Below are 17,915 nucleotides of genomic sequence, written 5' to 3' on the forward strand. Positions count from 1 at the left end.
GGAAAAGTCAAATTGTACCTTTTTGCAGATGATTTAATATTACACATAACAGATCCCAGTAATTCCACTAGAAAACTATTAATGATCAATAATTCTAGCATAGTTGCAGGACACAAAATCAATAGCCTCTCTATATATCAACAACAAGCAGGCTGAGAAAGAGATCATGGACACACTCTCATATTGCAGGATATTTGATCATTCGTATCTGTAGCCTATTTTTAAATTGGGTTATTTCTTTCAAAAATTACTTATTCTTATTATATTGTCTTTTTATTTGAGCTGAGGACCAAACCCAGGGCCTTGCACTTGCTAGACAAGTGCTCTACCACTGAGCTAAATCCCCAACCAGAGCTACATAGAGAGACCCTGTCTCAAGATATTATAGTAACTCAGACCCAGAAAAACAAACATTGTGAGTTTTTAGATCTGAGTAATCTAACCAGGAGTCACCACAGAAACCAGGAAAGGGACCATGGGGGATGAGAGAGAGGGAGCTCTTGAAAGGGGGTTAATAGGACACAGGCGCTATGAAGGGGAAATGGCGGCGTAGGGATTTAGCTGGGCAGGGATGAGGAGGCCAGTGTAGACAGGAAGGGAGGGAAGAGGAATAAATCACACTTAATGTTTGAAAAGTCATAGGGAAATATATTGGTTTATGTTTTCTCAAAAATACACACACACACACATATAGATAGATATAGAGAGGGGGTGCTATGACACTTGGGGTGATACCTCACCTCAAGAGCCATAGACTGTCTAACAAAAGCCCCGATACCAAGTATGGCAAACCTTTTGAGTTGTTGGCCAGGGAAATCAAAGAGACTTCTAAAACAGTATGTAGGTTATTGCTGTTGCCCTTGGTTACCTCCCCAAACTTGAAGGTAACACCTATTGCTGAAGACACCACACACTTTGGACACGGGACTTGGAAGAACTGAGGCAGAACTGACCTGGAAGCCGCCTCCTAGAGGACTAGCCCTCAGTATCTAATGAGGCTATGCAAACTGCCAAGCGAGAAAAGCAATCAGTAGTCCTACCTAGTTATAAAACATAAGAACCACAGCAATCACCGGCGTGGCAAGCTATCCCCAGTGACGCAATGGTGGCATCTCTGTCTTAGGGATACCCACTGACTGTCTAATAGGGCCTAAGGCTTGCTCAATACGAGAGAACTTAAGCTATAAACTATAATAGTTTACGGTTTATACTATAAACCTAGTCGACTACCTGCAGCTGGTGGATCTCCCTAAAGAACCTACTACTATCATTTTCCTAAACCAATACGTTTTCTGCTTTCTAAATATTTACCCTTATAGCCACAAATAAGTGTAGCTCTTGCCCCTCATCAAAGAAGCTTCATTTTGCATCAGAAGGAAACCACCACAGAAATTCATAATTGATCAAAAAGCTAAGAGCAGCTGACAATGGGATGCCCAGCTGCAATGACACAATACAACCCCACACCTACGCCTCAGGGAACAGTGCAGAAGCAGCAGCAGAAAGACTGAGATCCAGGGGACCAGGATATCTGCTGTAAGATAGTGTCTCCTTATGACGGGGAGCTGTGGCCATGAAATGACAACAATACTAACATGCCAGCATAGATGGGGGACAGCTCACAAGGCCCCACCCCTAGATGAAAAGCCACGGCAATTAAGAGTGGATGCGAGGGAGAAACAAACCTAGGTACCTTCCCTAGGTACAAGCCTGCTGAGAGTTATCCAATCCTAAGCAGTCAGCCCCAAACGCATGCATATATGAGCAACATTAGATGGACTCAGTGAGCTGTATTTGTGAGTGTGTGTGTGTGTGTGTGTGTGTGTGTGTGTGTGTGTGTGTGTACACAACAATAATTAAGAGATCACAAATTTTCCAGGCAGTGCTGGTGCACACCATTAATCCCAACACTCGGGAGGCAGAGGCAAGGGAATCTCTGAGTTCAAGGCCACAGAGTTCTGGTCTACAGCACAAGTTCCAGGACACCCAGAGCTACACAGAGAAACCCTGTCTCAAAAACACTAAAAAAGAGAGAGCTCACAGATGTGAGAGGGCGTGAGGGGTGGACATGGGAGAAGTTGGAACAAAAGAAAGAGGGAAATGATAAATACAGCACTCATGTATAATTCTCAAAATTAAAAAACAACATTTTTAAAGGATATGTTTTTTCTTTTTTTAAAGCTAGAAGATATCTCCAAAGTGATACAATCTCTTATCTAAATAATGAGTTCCAGGCCAACTAGGGGTACCTAGGAAGACTCTGCCAGAAAACAAAGAAAACCCAAAACAACAAGAAAACTGTACAATGTCAGTATTTTAATCTAAAAAGTAAAACTAAAAAAGAGTTAGCTGAACGTTTAATTGGTATAACATAATTCTACATATACTAACTTGACAATAGAATAACAATTTTATTTCATAAAGACTGTAGCTATTAGAGTTCTTTTAAGAGTTCTAACTGGTGAGCTACATAATGCCTCTACAAAAAAAAAAAATCCCTATAATGGGGGGACAAAAGCTAAATGAAGAGACGTCCTGCCTCCTAACAAAGGCTCTGTCTGTCTGTCCTGCCCTAAGTCCTGACCAGCTGTAGCTGCTCAAGAAAGAACAGGCTACTTGAGAGCTGTGCTAGCTTTGAGGGGGTGATGGAGTTAGTGTGGCTGGGGGTCACTACTCTGCCGCTCGTGACAGCAGGGTGGAGCAAAGACAAAATGTTTGTGTTTTGCTGGGGTTATGAGTGAACTTTCCCATGGACATCTCTTTGTGAAGCGCTGTGTGTGTGTGTGTGTGTGTGTGTGTGTGTGTGTGTGTGTGTGTGTATGTGTGAGAGAGAGACAGAGAGACAGAGAGCAACAGAGAGAGACAGAGAGAGACAGAGAGACAGAGACAGGGAGGGAGGGAAGGAGGGAGGGAGGGAGGGAGGGAGGGAGACATGCCTTCATTTGCTTGCTTGATACTCTCACTTGATGAGATGCCATGTTTAGGTTCATCCACAAGGGGGCAGTCTTCATTGCTTTAGCGTAGCTTTCTACTTGGCCCGCCTCAGGCTGCGCCACCAACTCGGGTGAAGGTCATTCATTTGCTAGAGAGACTTAACCGCCCATCCATAGACGGTATCAATATGTTATACATTGCTGAACCAAGGAACTTCTAGTGTCATTGACCCCAGGTCAATGTAGGTTTCTATGCCCCTCCAAAATTCCTATGTTGAAATCCTAATCTCAGATGTGAGCCTGCTCTATTTGGAAGTGGGTCCTTTGGGAAGTAATAGGTTGTAAGAGTGGAGGCCTTTCATTGGAATTTGCACCCTTATGAAACAGGCCACACAGGGCTCTTTCACAAAAGAAGACACAATGAGAAGGGGCAGCTAGGCAGAGGAACCTCACCAGAACCCAAGCATACAGGTACCTGATTTTGAACTTCCAATACATAGAGCTGTTAGAAATTTCTGTTACTTATAAGCTACTCAGTCTATGATTTTTTTCTTTTTGTTTTTGAAACAGGGTCTCATGTAGCTCACACTGGTTCTAAACTTACTAGGTAGATGAGGATGACCTTGAACTTCTGATTCTCCTGCCTCCCTCCACCTCCCAAGGTGCTGGGATTGCAGGGGCTGTAACACAGGGCTTCTTGCATGCTAGGCAGACTCTTTTCCGACTGAGCTACACCCCTAACTCCTCAGCCTATGGTGCAGTGTTATAAGAGCATGAACTAGGACACCTGACTCCTAATGCTTCCCAGAATAAAGGAGTGTAGTCCTGATCTAGCTCCACAGAAGCCTTGTACTGATCTCTTCTGCATTGTGGTAAGCCTTTAATAATTCTATAGCAAAATTTTCCTTTTTTGTTTGCTTGGACTATATACACCCGGATTTTATTCCTATTTGAGTTAATTTCTTAACAACTAGATACTTCAAAACATTTGCTTTAAATGATGCATTAAAAGGCAGTGGTGGTGGCCTTTAATCCCAGCACTTGGGAGGCAGAAGCAGGTGAATCTCCGAGTTCAAGGCCAGCCTGATCTACAGAATGAATTCCAGGACAGCCAGAGCTATTATACAGAGAAACCTTGTCTTGAAAAAGAAAGATACATTTGAATTAAATTGTATTTATTTAGTCTAAAGATTATGTAAACATATTACTGACTAATGTATATGGTTTTTACTTTTTTTTTAAGATTTATTTATTTATTATGTATACAGAAGAGGGCACCAGATCTCATTACAGATGGTTGTAAGCCACCATGTGGTTACTGGGAATTGAACTCAGGACCTCTGGAAGAACAGTCAGTGCTCTTAATCTCTGAGCCATCTGTCCAGTCCCAGTTTTTACTTTTAGAATACCTTTATTTTATGTGTGTTTGTGCACACACACACACCTGTGGGCAAGGGGTACTATATGTGTGCAGTACCTGAGGAGTCCAGAAGAGGGCAACAGATATCATGGAGCTGTGGTATGGGTGTTGGGTGTTGGAACTAAACTCCAGTCCAATGGAAGAGCAGCAAGCATTCTAAGCACTAAGCTATCTCTCCAGGCCTGTAAAGTTTTCACTTTAACTTATTTACTAGCCTGTTTTAGGAAATATGGAGGGAAAGAACGGGTGACAGGAAAAACAGCTCCTAATCACCGCCTTCCCAGTGGACGGCACAGCCTCTCTCAGGAAGGCTCAAGTAGTGGGTCTCCATCTGCATCTCTGGGTAGAGCCCAGGAATGTTTACATCATAATGCTACCCTAGTAATCTTGATAAGCACTTAAGACTGACAGCTATCACCAAGGAAAGCCTTGGAACAGCTCACTCCATGAGAAACCTAGGCAATACCTTAGGAGTGGACATGAAGCTTCCCGGACTTGAATTCTCCTGACCCAAACTGGTTAAGGAAACAAGGTACACTCATTGAATAGTGGTGATGGCACTGGACTGCATTTAAAGTGCTTTTGTTTCTCTTATTTCCATGTTCCCTCTTCCCCCTCATCCCCTCCTCTACCGCAGTTCCTTAAGGCAAAAGAATAATGAACACAAGTAGTTGAAGCTAGTTCTAAACCCAGCAGCATGCATGTTGTTGGTGCTCGATAGCATGAAGTGAATTAAACTATTTCCTCGCCAGGAGTATCACTCCATACAAAGACAGCGAAGGATGCAGCTATAGATTGAAACAAATGTGAGCTTTCAGCACACAGGAAGAGAACCCCAAGAGAAGCAGCAGCCTTCACGCTTCTTCGGCAAGTGATCTGTCTTGGAAAGCTGACACTCCAGTGTGGTCATTAAAGATGGTGCCCTCAGCAGTAACAATACCGTCTCCTTGGCTTTCATACCTCAGATCTCATCTTGTCTGGATTATTAAACATTTGCAGCCATTATTTGCTTTAACAGTAAGATTGACCTACCTGTGGTCACAAAAGGATTTTCCTAATGAGAAATACTTACATGAGTAGCATTTGGCCTCAGTTATTATCATTACTATATAACATCTCTCAAATGCTGTGTCCTGTATGTGTCTAAGTGCCTCATCCTCAGAACAAACCTATGCAAATGTGCTATTGTTCATCTCTATTTTAGAATGTGGGAGGCACAGGAAAGATGAGCTACAGCCACCCAGAGTTAAGAGCCACTTTGTGCCCAGGATGCCAAGCAGAGCAGAACCCTTTGGCCTCAGAACTCAGCCCAAATTGTGATCTTTTCTGATCATTGCCAAAGCTCTTAGAAGCAATGTGGCCTGTCACATAAATGGTCCCATGTCCCTAGGGAGAATGCTACCTGGGACTAAGAACCCAGAGACTCCATCCCCACAATGCTGGGGAGAGAAACCCAGCCTATCTGCTTACAAGGGACAGGGGTGGGTATTTCACTCCCCTTTCCCTGGTAGGCTCTTCTCTGAGACAGATGAAATAGGTAGAAAGGAATTTTAAAAAACAACAATTCAAGACAAAAACAGTACTCATTTTTAAGACAGGAAACACTTTCAGGAGAATTCAAACAAACAAACAAACAAACAAACAAACAAAAACCCTACTTTGTAGTGCCGGTCAGTGGTAGCACACGCCTTCAATTCCAGCACTTGGGAGACAGAAGCAGGTGGATCTCTGTGAGTTTGAGGCCAGCCTGGTCTACAAAGCAAGTTCCAGGACAGCCAGGACTGTTACACAGAGAAACCCTGTCTCGACATCAAAAACAAACAAACAAGAACAAAAACCCATTATAGCCACAAAAATCCTTCTGTTAAAAGATAGGAAACAACTACTTCACCCACAGGACTGTCTTCCATGGAAAATACCCCCCCTCCCATACCCTCAGACACAATTGTCTGAAGCTCTGGATCTGGATAATGTGGTTCAGACATAGACCAGCAAGCTCTAGGCCAGTGACAAAGTCATGTTTGGGACTTGTGAGAATGCCCTGTACACAGGGAGCAAATAGAGCCTACATGTTGGGGGAGTGGTGATCTCAGGCCCTAGAAAGACAGGACAGGGCCTGGTGTCCTGCTGGGCCCCCACAGATGATGAGGCACTCCAGGACCCAAGGCCTATTTCCTATTTCTGTAGCAGGAAGAGAAAATGGGCCACTGCATTAGCCTGTGTTCTCTGTTTCTTCTCTCATGGTGCCAGGTTCCCTTGAATTTTATTCCAGCCTGCACCAGACTTCAGCCCAGCCCCACCTCCCCGTGTCTAGGCTCTGCCTTACTGTTCTATGCCCCACTCCCCACTCCACCCCACCCTCACCCCATACTCTTGTGTTTCTCAATAGCCCATCCCGGCTGACAAGCCCCCAAGAGGTATAACTCTGAATTAAAGCCTATAAGCAGTTAAACATTCACGCCCCCGAAGAAAGCAGAAACCTGTTATATCCTTACTCTGATGGCATTGGGTCCCTGTTTCCCACCCCACTGAGGTTCAGTCCCCCTGCACATCCTTCTTGGGTACCTGGGATATAAATGGTGCGACCATCGCCCCGATGCGACACAGGGAACCGCTGGTTCCCATCCCCAGAGCGCGCATTGGAGTAGGGTAGACCTGCAGAGGAGAGAGGCATAGAGAACACAGACTATAGGAATACAGAACGGATTTCAGGCCAGAAGATGCTCATTGTCTTTGGTGTCCGGTTTTGAATTTTAAAAAAGTTACATTTATTCATTTCTCGTGTGTGTGGATACGCACGCATGTCGTGGTGCGTGTGTGGAGGTCAGAGGACAGCTTGTAGCAGTCAGTGCTGTCCCTCCATGTGACTCTCAGAGAGTCAACTCATCTTGTCATGTTTGGCAGCCAGTGCCTCTCCTCCATGAGCCTTCTCACCAGCCCCGTGGTGGTGAGTTTTGATGTCAACATATTTGGACTGAGAGCTTCTTAAATTAGCAAAGGGCAGAAGCATGAGACCTGCCCTAATCAATTGTTTATTCATGAATGGACTCAAAATTTACATAGACTATTGGAAGGCAGAACTTCGGAAGCCTGGAGTTGTTAGAGGAGGTGGTCACTGGGCACGGGCTTTGGAGGGTGTACCTTAGCCCGGGTCCTGGTTAGAGGAGGTGGTCACTGGGCACGGGCTTTGGAGGGTGTACCTTAGCCCAGGTCCTGGTTAGAGGAGGTGGTCACTGGGCACGGGCTTTGGAGGGTGTACCTTAGCCCAGGTCCTGGTTAGAGGAGGTGGTCACTGGGCACGGGCTTTGGAGGGTGTACCTTAGCCCAGGTCCTGGTTAGAGGAGGTGGTCACTGGGCACGGGCTTTGGAGGGTGTACCTTAGCCCAGGTCCTGGTTAGAGGAGGTGGTCACTGGGCATGTACTTTGGAAGTTACCTTAGCCTGGGTCCCTTCCTGTTACTTCTTTGCTTCCTTGCTGCTGTAGTGGCCAGATTTTCTCTCCCAAACCTTTTGACCATGGTGCCTCTGCTACAGACCAAAGGGTAAGGCATGGACCAGGACAACTGAGACTGAACTAAAATGGATCTTCACGTCCCTAAATTATCTCAGGCTTTTGTCATAGTGACAAGTTAGACTAACAACCCAATCTCCCTTGAAAGGGAGGAGGCCCTCTCTTTCCAAGACTGAATTTCAACAGACTAAATGGGAAAGAAAAAATTCACATCAAGCTCTCCAGTGTCATTTGCATAGAATTTCACAGTTTAAGAAACGTGGCAAAGGTTAACAGAAGTCAGGGATGCATTACCCACAGACTGGAAGCTCACCTGGCATGCCCTGGTGTAGCCATGCCACCCCCCAATGCTCACCTCAGCGGTGTAGATGTAGATGGTGTTGAAGTTTGCCGCCACCAGGGCCCTCAGCATGAAGAGGAAGCCAATGAGGCCGGCGCTGGAGAGGAAGCAGAGGAAGTTGCAGCAGGAGACACAGAAGGCCTCACGAAGCTCAGCGCCTCAGCAAGGTGCTTCTTCTCAGCTGGCCTAACTGTGACATCCTAAAGCCAGTTTCCTCACAATCACCTAAGGGGGGCGCTCAGACCTGATGCTCCCCGATGAACACATGCCTTGGAAAAGGGATTTTCTGTAGTATGATTGCTTTGCCTGCATGTATATATGTGTACCATGTGTGTTCCTGGGAGGTCAGAATAGGCATCAGATCCCCCGGAACTAGAATTCAGGTGGTTGTGAAACACCCTGTAGGTACTGGCAGCCCAATCTGGATCCTCTAAGAGAGCAGCAAATGCTCTTATCTGCTGCGCCATCTCTCTAGCCCCCTCTGCTATCCTCTTTAAATCACTAGATTTGCCTACAATCCCTAGTAACACGTAAATGTTGTGTGTAAAGCGTTATTTGGTATTGTGCAGAGAACAAGAGGTCATGTGGTACCCAGACCCAACTGACACGCCTACCACACACTTCCTCCACCTAAGGCTCATGTGGAAGAGGGCTCAGAAAGATCGCTGGGACTTTGCTGTGAGAGTATGTCTCCTAGAAATGTCAGGGACGCTACATCCAGGAGGTCTCGTCATCATGGCTGCCTGAACAATGGCACAATGGACATGTTAGCGTGGGGAAAAGCTCACGTGACCTCAATCCTAGACAAAGAACTGCAGGCAACGGGAATCCTGAGAGCAGGAGAAAAAGTCTTCCCCGAGGAAAAGCTGCCCCCCCATTAGTCAATATCCAATACCAAATGGTCAACCCTGAGATCATAAACATACAGGTACTATGATACGGACTAAGCAGGCTGTATTTATGTATTTAGGAAAGAGCGTGAGCGTGAGCGTGTGCGTGTGCGTGTGCGTGTGCGTGTGCGTGTGCGTGTGCGTGTGCGTGTGTGTGTGTGTGTGTGTGTGTGTGTAACAACAATGAAAGAAAAAAAGGCCACGAAATTAAAAGAGAGTAAGGGGGCACATGGGACAGATTTGTGGAAGGAAAGTGAAGGGGGAAGTGATCTAATTATAATTTCAAAAAATTAAAAATTATATTAAAAAAGAGCCATTCGCAAATCTAAGAGAGAGAACAATGACGGGCTGTCTTGGGGTTCCTGTTGCTGGGATGAAACATCATGACCAAAAGCAGCATGGGGAAGAAACAGTTTATTTGGCTCACTCTTCCACATAGTAGTCCATCACTGAAGGAAGTCAGGACAGGAAGTCAGACAGGGGAAGAACCTGGAGGCGGGAGCTGATGCAGAAGCTACGGAGGGGTGCTGCTTACTGGCTTGCTCCCCTGGCTTGCTCAGCCTGCTTTTCTGATAGAACTCAAGACCACCCACAATGGGCTGGGCCTCACCCATCAATCACTGAGATCTTATGGAGGCATGTTCTCAACTGAGGTTCCCTCCGTTCAGATGATTCTAGCTTGTGTCCAGTTGACGTAAAACTAGCCAGCCCACATGCTCTATACAGATGTAGTTTGTTTTCATTGTCTGGGATGAAACTTTTTTTAAAATTTCAATCTATGGTCAGTTGGCCTACAGGTGTAGAACTCACAGATCCAGAGTCAACCATATTATTGCTCAGAGCGCCGTAGGACTGCGAATTTGGGATGATATTGTTATCTGAGGCAAGTACTCTACCACTGAGCTATTTTTCCAGCCTTCAGATACACGTTGTCTGTGTCACTGCATTAGCTCCTGTTGGTCCAGATAATTTGGTTTTAAAAGGGGGGGGGGTGCAGAGATGGCTCAGAGGTTAAAAGCACTGGCTGCTCTTCCTGAGGTCCTGAGTTCAATTCCCAGCAACCACAGGGTGGCTCACAACCATCTATAATGAGATCTGGTGCCCTCTTCCGGCCTGCAGGCACAACACTGCGTGCACATAATAAATAATAAATAAATAAATAAATCCTTTTAAAAAAAAGGGGGGGGCTGGAGAGATGACTCAGCGGTTAAGAGCACCAACTGATCTTTCAGAGGTCCTGAGTAGTCCCAGCAACCATATGGTGGCTCACAACCATCTGGTGCCCTCTTCTGGCCTGCAGGCATGCATACAGGCAGAACACTGTATACATAATATATAAATAAATCTAAATAAAAGAGAAAAGAAAAGAAAACTAGGGCTGTTTTCCAGTTCTCCAAGAAGCTTTGCATAAAGTGAACATCCCGGTACCGTCTCCGCATCCCATGACAGCTGAAGGAGGCAGGGCAGAGGAGAGGGGAGGGCCTTGTAGTCTAACAGACAGCCGTTCTCTCCTCTCCCCTGTGGATGACATCCCCAGGAGTCAGGAAGTCCGGTGTGATAACCAGTGCACACCGCTTGTGTAGAAGCAACTGCGGAGTACGTACCTTGAAGTGCAGATATTGAGGAGAAGGAAGAACAAGGCTGTGCATCCCATGGTGATGGACAGGCTCAGGCGTCTGCCCAGGAAATTGATGCCCAGGATGTTTAAAGGGTTCACTAGGAAGCAAACAACAGGCACAGGTGGCGACACCTTGGAGCAAAAGTGGCGAAGACACCCAGGGGCCCACCTGCCGCGTCATAAGGAAGCAGCTTGTCCTGAACCCAGGTGCACTGTCATGGAATCCGTGACTTCTTCAATGTGCTTCTTCTTCCTTATGGGCCCATGAGTGACCAATACTGGTTATACAGAAAGGCCTTTTTACTGTTTTTTAGTTTTTGGTACAGGGTCTCTCTACATACTCCTGACTGTCCTAGAACTCACTCTGTAGACCAGGCTGGCCTCAAACTCACAGAGATCCGCCTTCCTCTGCCTCCCGAGTGCTGGGATTAAAGGCATGCGCCACCACACTTGGCTTTATTTTATTGCTTACTCTACTGCTTTGTAAACCACCAGTTTGCTAGCACTAAATACCATATACCATTGTCCAGTGAATTCAAGGCTCCACTGATTTTTTTTTTTTTTTTTGAGACAGAGTTTCACTATGTAGCCTTGTGCCATTCTTCCCTGGACCTCTGACTCTTTTTATTTATTTAATTTTTTGAGACAGGGTCTCATATATCCCTGGCCTCAAATTTAGCTAAGGATGACCTTGAATTTCTGATCCTTTTGCATCCACTTCCCAAGCACTGGGATTACAGGCACACACCATACCACTGCACCCAGTTCACACAGTCCTGGGGATTTTATGCCCACACTCTAACAACTCCAATATATCCCCAGTTACACTGGCTTTTTTTTTTCTAATGGGTCATCATTTTTGTTGGAAAAAAACAAAACAAAATAAAAAACTGCTGCCAGTTGAAATCTAACAAGTCATTGTAAAATGTTGCCATTTTAGTTATTATGTATCTTGACATCCGGCTCCAGGGTTTATCCAGGTAAATAGATGGAACTAGAAAGATCATAGTGAGTGAGGCAATTGAGTGAGGACCCAGATCCAGAAAAGCAAACACTGCATGTTCTCTCTCATCTAAGGCTCCCAGCTCCAAATCACCAGATGTGAGCATATAACCCAAAGGAACCACAAAAACCAGGAAAGTGAACAGGAACTGTTGTGGGGGGGGGGGGGGGGAACAATAGAGGTAAGTACACGTGATCTAAGGGGGGAATGAGAAAAGGGGGAACATATTAGGGAGGCAGGCCAGAGAGATGGCTCGGCAGTTAAGAGCACTTGTTGCTCTTGCAGAGGATGGCCTGGATTCTCTTCCCAGCACCCATCCACATGGTGGTGCACGACCATCCATAACTCCAGCTGCAGAGGATCAGACACCCTCTTCTGACCTATGAGGGTATCAGGCATGAACATGGTGCACGTAGACACAGGCAGGCAAAATATTCATAAACACAAAAGAAATATCTAAAAAACACATGAAAAAGAAATAATTAGGGAGGGGGAGGGATATTCAATATAAAATGATGGAAGAAGGTAAAATAACAATAAGAATATCTGAAAAAGTCATAAAAACATACTATTACCTATCTACCTAAAAATACCTATAATACATGTAAGCTGGTGTATAAATATACATACATAGTTTAAATGAAATTTCCCCAACTGGGCTGACGATGTTCACCCAAGAGTCATAGACTGTCTAACCAAAACCCTAACACCAGGCATGAGAAGCCTTCTTTTGAGTTGTTGGTCAGGATCGTACAAGAGACTATCAAAACAGATGAGATCGTACAAAAAATTGGATCAAACAAAATATTATAAACTATATTATTGCCCTTGGTTGCCTCCCAGAGGTGAAATATAAGTCCCTGTTGCTGAAGACATCATGTACCTCAGACACAGGCCCCAGAGGACCTGAGCTGGATCTGGCCTGAATGCATCCTTCCTGAGGACTAGCTTTCATGGTACCAGAAGGCACCAGGTGAGCTTCCGAAGGAGAGCAGCCAATGGTCCTAAGCAGCTGCGATGCTACAATGACCAGAATGGCATGATAACCCCAATGGTGCAGTAGGGGCGTGTGGACCTCGGCACTAACCAAAAACTCTCTAATTGGACTGAAGGCCTATTCAACGAGAGGGAAACCGTGCTTGGCATGGGAAACCTAGCCAACTATCCAAGGCTGGTGAAGCCATGGATCTTGGAAAAGAACCTGCAAACACTACTTCACTAAGCTAACATAATCCCTAACCACACTATAAATATTTATCCTTCTGCCCACAGATAAATGTAATCTTCACTCCTCATCAAGGAAACTTCTCTGCAAGAGATGGAGCCAACTCCTGACAACCACATGCGACCAAAAGGCAGAGTCGTGGAGCTAGGTCCAAACAGTTAGCTCTACAAACCCACTCCTGCCCCTAAGGTTCAGAAATCACTCTGGAAGAGGGCAGAACGATTGTAAGAGCTGGGGAAAGGAAAGTTTGCTGTTAGAGAAATAAAAATAAAAAAGAAGGCCATGAGTTTGAGTGTGGGAGTTTAGGGGAGGGAAGAGAGTTATATTATAATCTCAAAAATAAATGTGCCTTTTCATTTGAGACAGGGTCTCACTGTGGATGTAGCCCTGGCTGGCCTAGAACTTATTATGTAGATCAGGCTGGCCTGCAATTCACAGAGGTCCACCTGTTTCTGCTTCCTGAGCATTGAGATTAATGGTGTGCGCCACCACTCCAGACTAAAAATGTATTTGGAATTGATGAAATGAAACAGTTCAAAGCTTTACTCTTTCAGGCCTTCCTCCCCACAACAGCCAAACTGGGAGGTGTAGCAGCGTGATCTGAAGACCCATGGAGTTCTACTAGACAGGAGCCTCGCCACAGGGTCAGACTTCTCTTTGACCTGAACTGCAGGAACCCTGCCTGAAACAGAGAAGGTGCACGGGCAGTCTTACAGGCAATTTCCCCGAGCGTGCTGATGATCATGGTCCTGTAGTCAGAGGGTACGAAGAGATGGCAATAGCAGGGACTGAAACTTTCCTCTGCATCCCCCGTGGTCACCATCACCTCTGGTTCTGACCCCGACTTCGAACCACAGACCAGATCCCGCTCCAGCAATTCAGCACTGGCCAGGATAACCCCGTAGTAGGCAAAAGAAATTCCCAACCTGGAGGTGAGAGGAGAATATCATCAGCACTCAGGAGGTAGAGGCAGGCAGATCTCTGAGTTCAAGGCCAGCCTGGTCTACAGAGTGAGTTCCAGGACAGCCAAGGATACAGTGAAACCCTGTCTCGAAAAACCAAAAAATAAAAATAAAAAAGAATATCATTAGTAAACGCTTTCACCAGGCTTGGGGACAGAAAAAAACATGGCAGGCAAGGATAAGAAGAAGAATGATCTATGTAGAAGGCACAGAGCAAGAGCAACAGGAAACAGTCCACACGGCATCCAGGTATCTAAAGACAACTTTAGAGAAACATATTATATAATAGCATATATTATATTATATTATATTATATTATATTATATTATATTATATTATATTATGGTGGTATTTTATTTGTACTGAATTTATTTGTCCTGTGATTTCAATTGTATGTTAATAAATAAAGTTGCCCGGGGGTCAGAGCTAATAGCAAGCCATAGCAGAGCTGGGTGTTCGTGGTGCACACCTTTAATCCCAGCACTTGGTAGGCAGAGCTAGGTAGATCTCTGTGTGTTCAAGGATACAGCCAGCATTGGAGACACACGCTCCAATGTGTGTCTGGAGGTCTGTACAAACAGGCAGTGACGAGGCAGTCACGTGGATGGGTTTACAACCAATGAGAAGGCAGAACAGAAAGTCTATATAAAGACAAACAGACAGAAAGTAGCTCTTTTTCGGAGAGGTTTCTTGGCTGAAGAGGATCGCTGCAGCAGGCGGGTAAGGCTCTTAGCTCTGATCTCTTGGCTTTCTTTGCATTGGTTCTGTGTTTCTTATTTAATAAGACGGTCGGTTACATCTACATTATATATATATACACATATGTGTATGTATACATACATAAATGCATATATATGTATATATGTATGCATTTCTCTTGGATATGAACTTTGGAATAGAGTAACTGATTCCTAAGATGTGTTGGAGAATATTATTTTAAGGTATGTTACTTTTGTTCACGTTGCATTTGTTTAACTCTGTGAAGCTGTGCTACTATGCCTGTCTAAAATATCTGATGGTCTAATAAAGAGCTGAACGACCAATAGTGAGGCAGGAGAAAGGATAGGCAGGGCTGGCAGGCAGAGAGGATAAATAGAAGGAGAAATCTGGGAGGAAAAAAAGAAGTAGCCAGAGAAGGAGGAGGACTCCAGGGGCCAGCCAAACAGCTACACAGCAAGTCACAGAGTAAGAGTAAGATTTACAGAAGATTTAATTGGGAGCTGGGTGACGGGCCCCCCAAAAGAGTAAAAAACCCCAACAACAAAGCTATATATTTTAACACTAATAGGTACTCCTAGACAGGTTTCCTAGACAGGCAGCTGTGTGGGGAAACGTTCCAGTTACTTTGCATCCTTGCGAACCCTTAGTACAGGCAGTCTTTTTGAAGATTTAGTCATTTTTATTTTATTTGAGTTTGCCCACATGCATATATGTGCACCATGTGTATGCAGTGCCCTTGGAGGCAGGAAGAGGGTTTGGATCCCCTGGAGTTGGAGTTAAATGGTTTTGAGCTACCATGTGGGGTGCTAGGAACCGAACTGGAGTCCTCTGAAAGAGTAACCAGTGCACTTAACTGGTGAGCCATCTCCCCTGCCCTGGGATCTTATTCATCATAGCTGTTCTTATGCACTGTTGGGTTTATAAGAACTTGTAGGGTTTTAATTTGCATTTCCTTGGTGACTTTATGGTTGAGCATGTTTTGACATGTGCTGCAAATTAACAGTGTGGGTGACATACCTATTCAAGCCTTTTGCCTATTTCTAAACTCAGTTGTCAGGGCTGGAGAGATGGCTCAATTGTTAAGAGGATTTGCTGCTCCAAAGGACCCAGACTTGAGTTTCCAGCACCCATGTTGGAGGGCTCACAGCCACCTATAACCCTAATTCCAGGGGATCTGACACCCTCTTCGGCCAACCATTCACGTGTGAAGTACAGAGAACTATACACATATACATAAATTTAAAAAATAAAAATAAATATTGCTGGGCATTAAAAACTTATGTAAGGCTCTTAGTTCTGACCTCTTGGCTTTCTTCTCTGAAAAAAAAAAAAAGGGAGAAGTGCTGTGGAATTGTCTGTATGTCAAGTGTGTTGCTGATTGGTCAATAAATAAATCACTGATTGGCCAGTGGCCAGGCAAGAAGTATAGGCGGGACAAGGAGGAGAATAAAGCTGGGAAGTGGAAGGCTGAGTCAGAGAGACACTGCCAGCCGCCACGATGAGAAACAGCATGTGAAGATGCCAGTAAGCCATGAGCCATGTGGCAAGGTATAGATTTATAGAAATGGATTAATTTAAGCTGTAAGAACAGTTAGCAACAAGCCTGCCACGGCCATACAGTTTGTAACCAATATAAGTGTCTGTGTTTACTTGTTTGGGTCTGAGTGGCTGTGGGACGGCAGGTGAGAGAGATTTGTCCTGACTGTGGGCCAGTCAGGAAAACTCTAGCTACAGGCGGTGGTGGTGCACGCCTTTAATCCCAGCACTCAGGAGGCAGAGGCAGGTGGATCTCTGTGAGTTTGAGGCCAGCCTGGTCTACAAAGTGAGTTCCAGAAAAGGCACAAAGCTACACAGAGAAACCCTGTCTCAAAAAAAAAAAAAAAAAAAAAAAAAAACCCAAAAAATAAATAAATAAAAATAAAAATAAATCTTAAACTGGACTATCTTTCATAACTGTTGAAAGACAATTACATATATAGCATATGTGTTTTATATACATATATGTGTTTTATATACATATATGTATATTATATACTGCAATATATCAAATTTCTTCTCTTTGTTGATAGCTTGCCATTTAGGCTTCTCCTCGTTTTATATGGCACAGAGACACTAATTTTTGTCTGAGACAGGGTTTTGTGTAGCCTAGGCTGGCTTCAAACTGTTGGCAGTAGATAACCTTGAACTCGTGGTCCCCCTACCTCACCTCCCAAGTGCTGACATTACAGGAATGTGCCAGGAAGCCCAGCTCCAGAGATGCTAGTTCAATGCAGTTCAAGTCCTCAGTCCTTCCCTGTATAGTAAGCACTTGCTTTCGAGTCCCACTTTGCAATCCTTTGCTCACTCAAGGTCAAAGCTACAAAGGAATGAAGCACAGAGAGGCGCTCACAAGGCTGGGCCACTGAGCCTGTCATTTGAAGGCTCAGTCCCTATCGTGGGGTAAGCCGAAAGCCCAGACTACAGAAGGCCAGGAAGTGACATGTTTAGTCTTGTCACTGGAAAACTATGTAGACTACTAAGGTTTTCTTTCTCTTTTTACAGTTTTATCATTGGGGGGGGGGGGGGTAAGGTGGGGGTATTAGAAAGACAAGACATTGTGGGAGGAACTATTTGATGACTCCCTTGTGTATTTTTTTCTAATACCCTCGAGAGCGGATTTGCAGTGGTCCGTCCCTCTTTATCCATAGAAGATGCAGCTAAGACAACCCCCACCCCCCAGTGGACACCACAGATCACACCACGTCTTACATGTAAGTTCCTATACAGACTTAACAAAACAATTTACAAGATGCCATAAAAGTTACACGTAAATGTGGTCTTTCTGTTGAAGAAGTCAAGACGAATATGATTTCAGACTTTGGTTGACAATGGATAACGGAAATCATGGGAGGCAAAGTGAAAAATAAGGCATATTTGAAAGACTACTCTACTCGAGTGGGTTTCCTTCAAATACCTGTTTATTTCACATTGGCCTTGCAGTAACCAGGGACTTACCATATGATCCAGATCTGTAATGTGGTCCGGAGATATTTAGAATCCAGTAGATCTGCAAATCTTCCTCTTTTCTCCTAGGAGAATGAAGGCGGGGGGGGGGGGGGGCAGAATATAGAAGGACATGTTTCTATGATATTCTTGATCATACAAATCAAGAGTTACACAAGGAATATGGTGTGGTGAGATCATCCTGTGTGGCTCAGTTATAAAACAACCCCCGCCCCCAATCCAAAAGGCTGATGTGTTCAAAACCAGGACCTAGGGGCTGAACAACAACTCTGCTCTTGCAGAGGACCAGTT

General features: G+C 44.8%; 1 protein-coding gene across 1 annotated transcript in view; it reads right to left on the reverse strand.

Moving 5' to 3' along the window:
- The window catches only part of Svopl (SVOP like), a 54,503-nt gene that overhangs the window by 15,062 nt on the left and 21,526 nt on the right, over positions 1-17,915 (reverse strand). The window contains exons 9-13 of the mRNA XM_059256555.1: positions 17,616-17,689; positions 13,654-13,865; positions 10,698-10,809; positions 8,219-8,300; positions 6,919-7,008 (exon numbers count right to left, since the gene is read on the reverse strand). Of these exons, the coding sequence (XP_059112538.1) occupies positions 6,919-7,008; positions 8,219-8,300; positions 10,698-10,809; positions 13,654-13,865; positions 17,616-17,689 (570 nt within the window). The remainder of the gene's footprint in view (positions 1-6,918; positions 7,009-8,218; positions 8,301-10,697; positions 10,810-13,653; positions 13,866-17,615; positions 17,690-17,915) is intronic.

Source organism: Peromyscus eremicus, chromosome 3 (assembly GCF_949786415.1).
Source record: "Peromyscus eremicus chromosome 3, PerEre_H2_v1, whole genome shotgun sequence".
NCBI classification, from domain to species: domain Eukaryota; kingdom Metazoa; phylum Chordata; class Mammalia; order Rodentia; family Cricetidae; genus Peromyscus; species Peromyscus eremicus.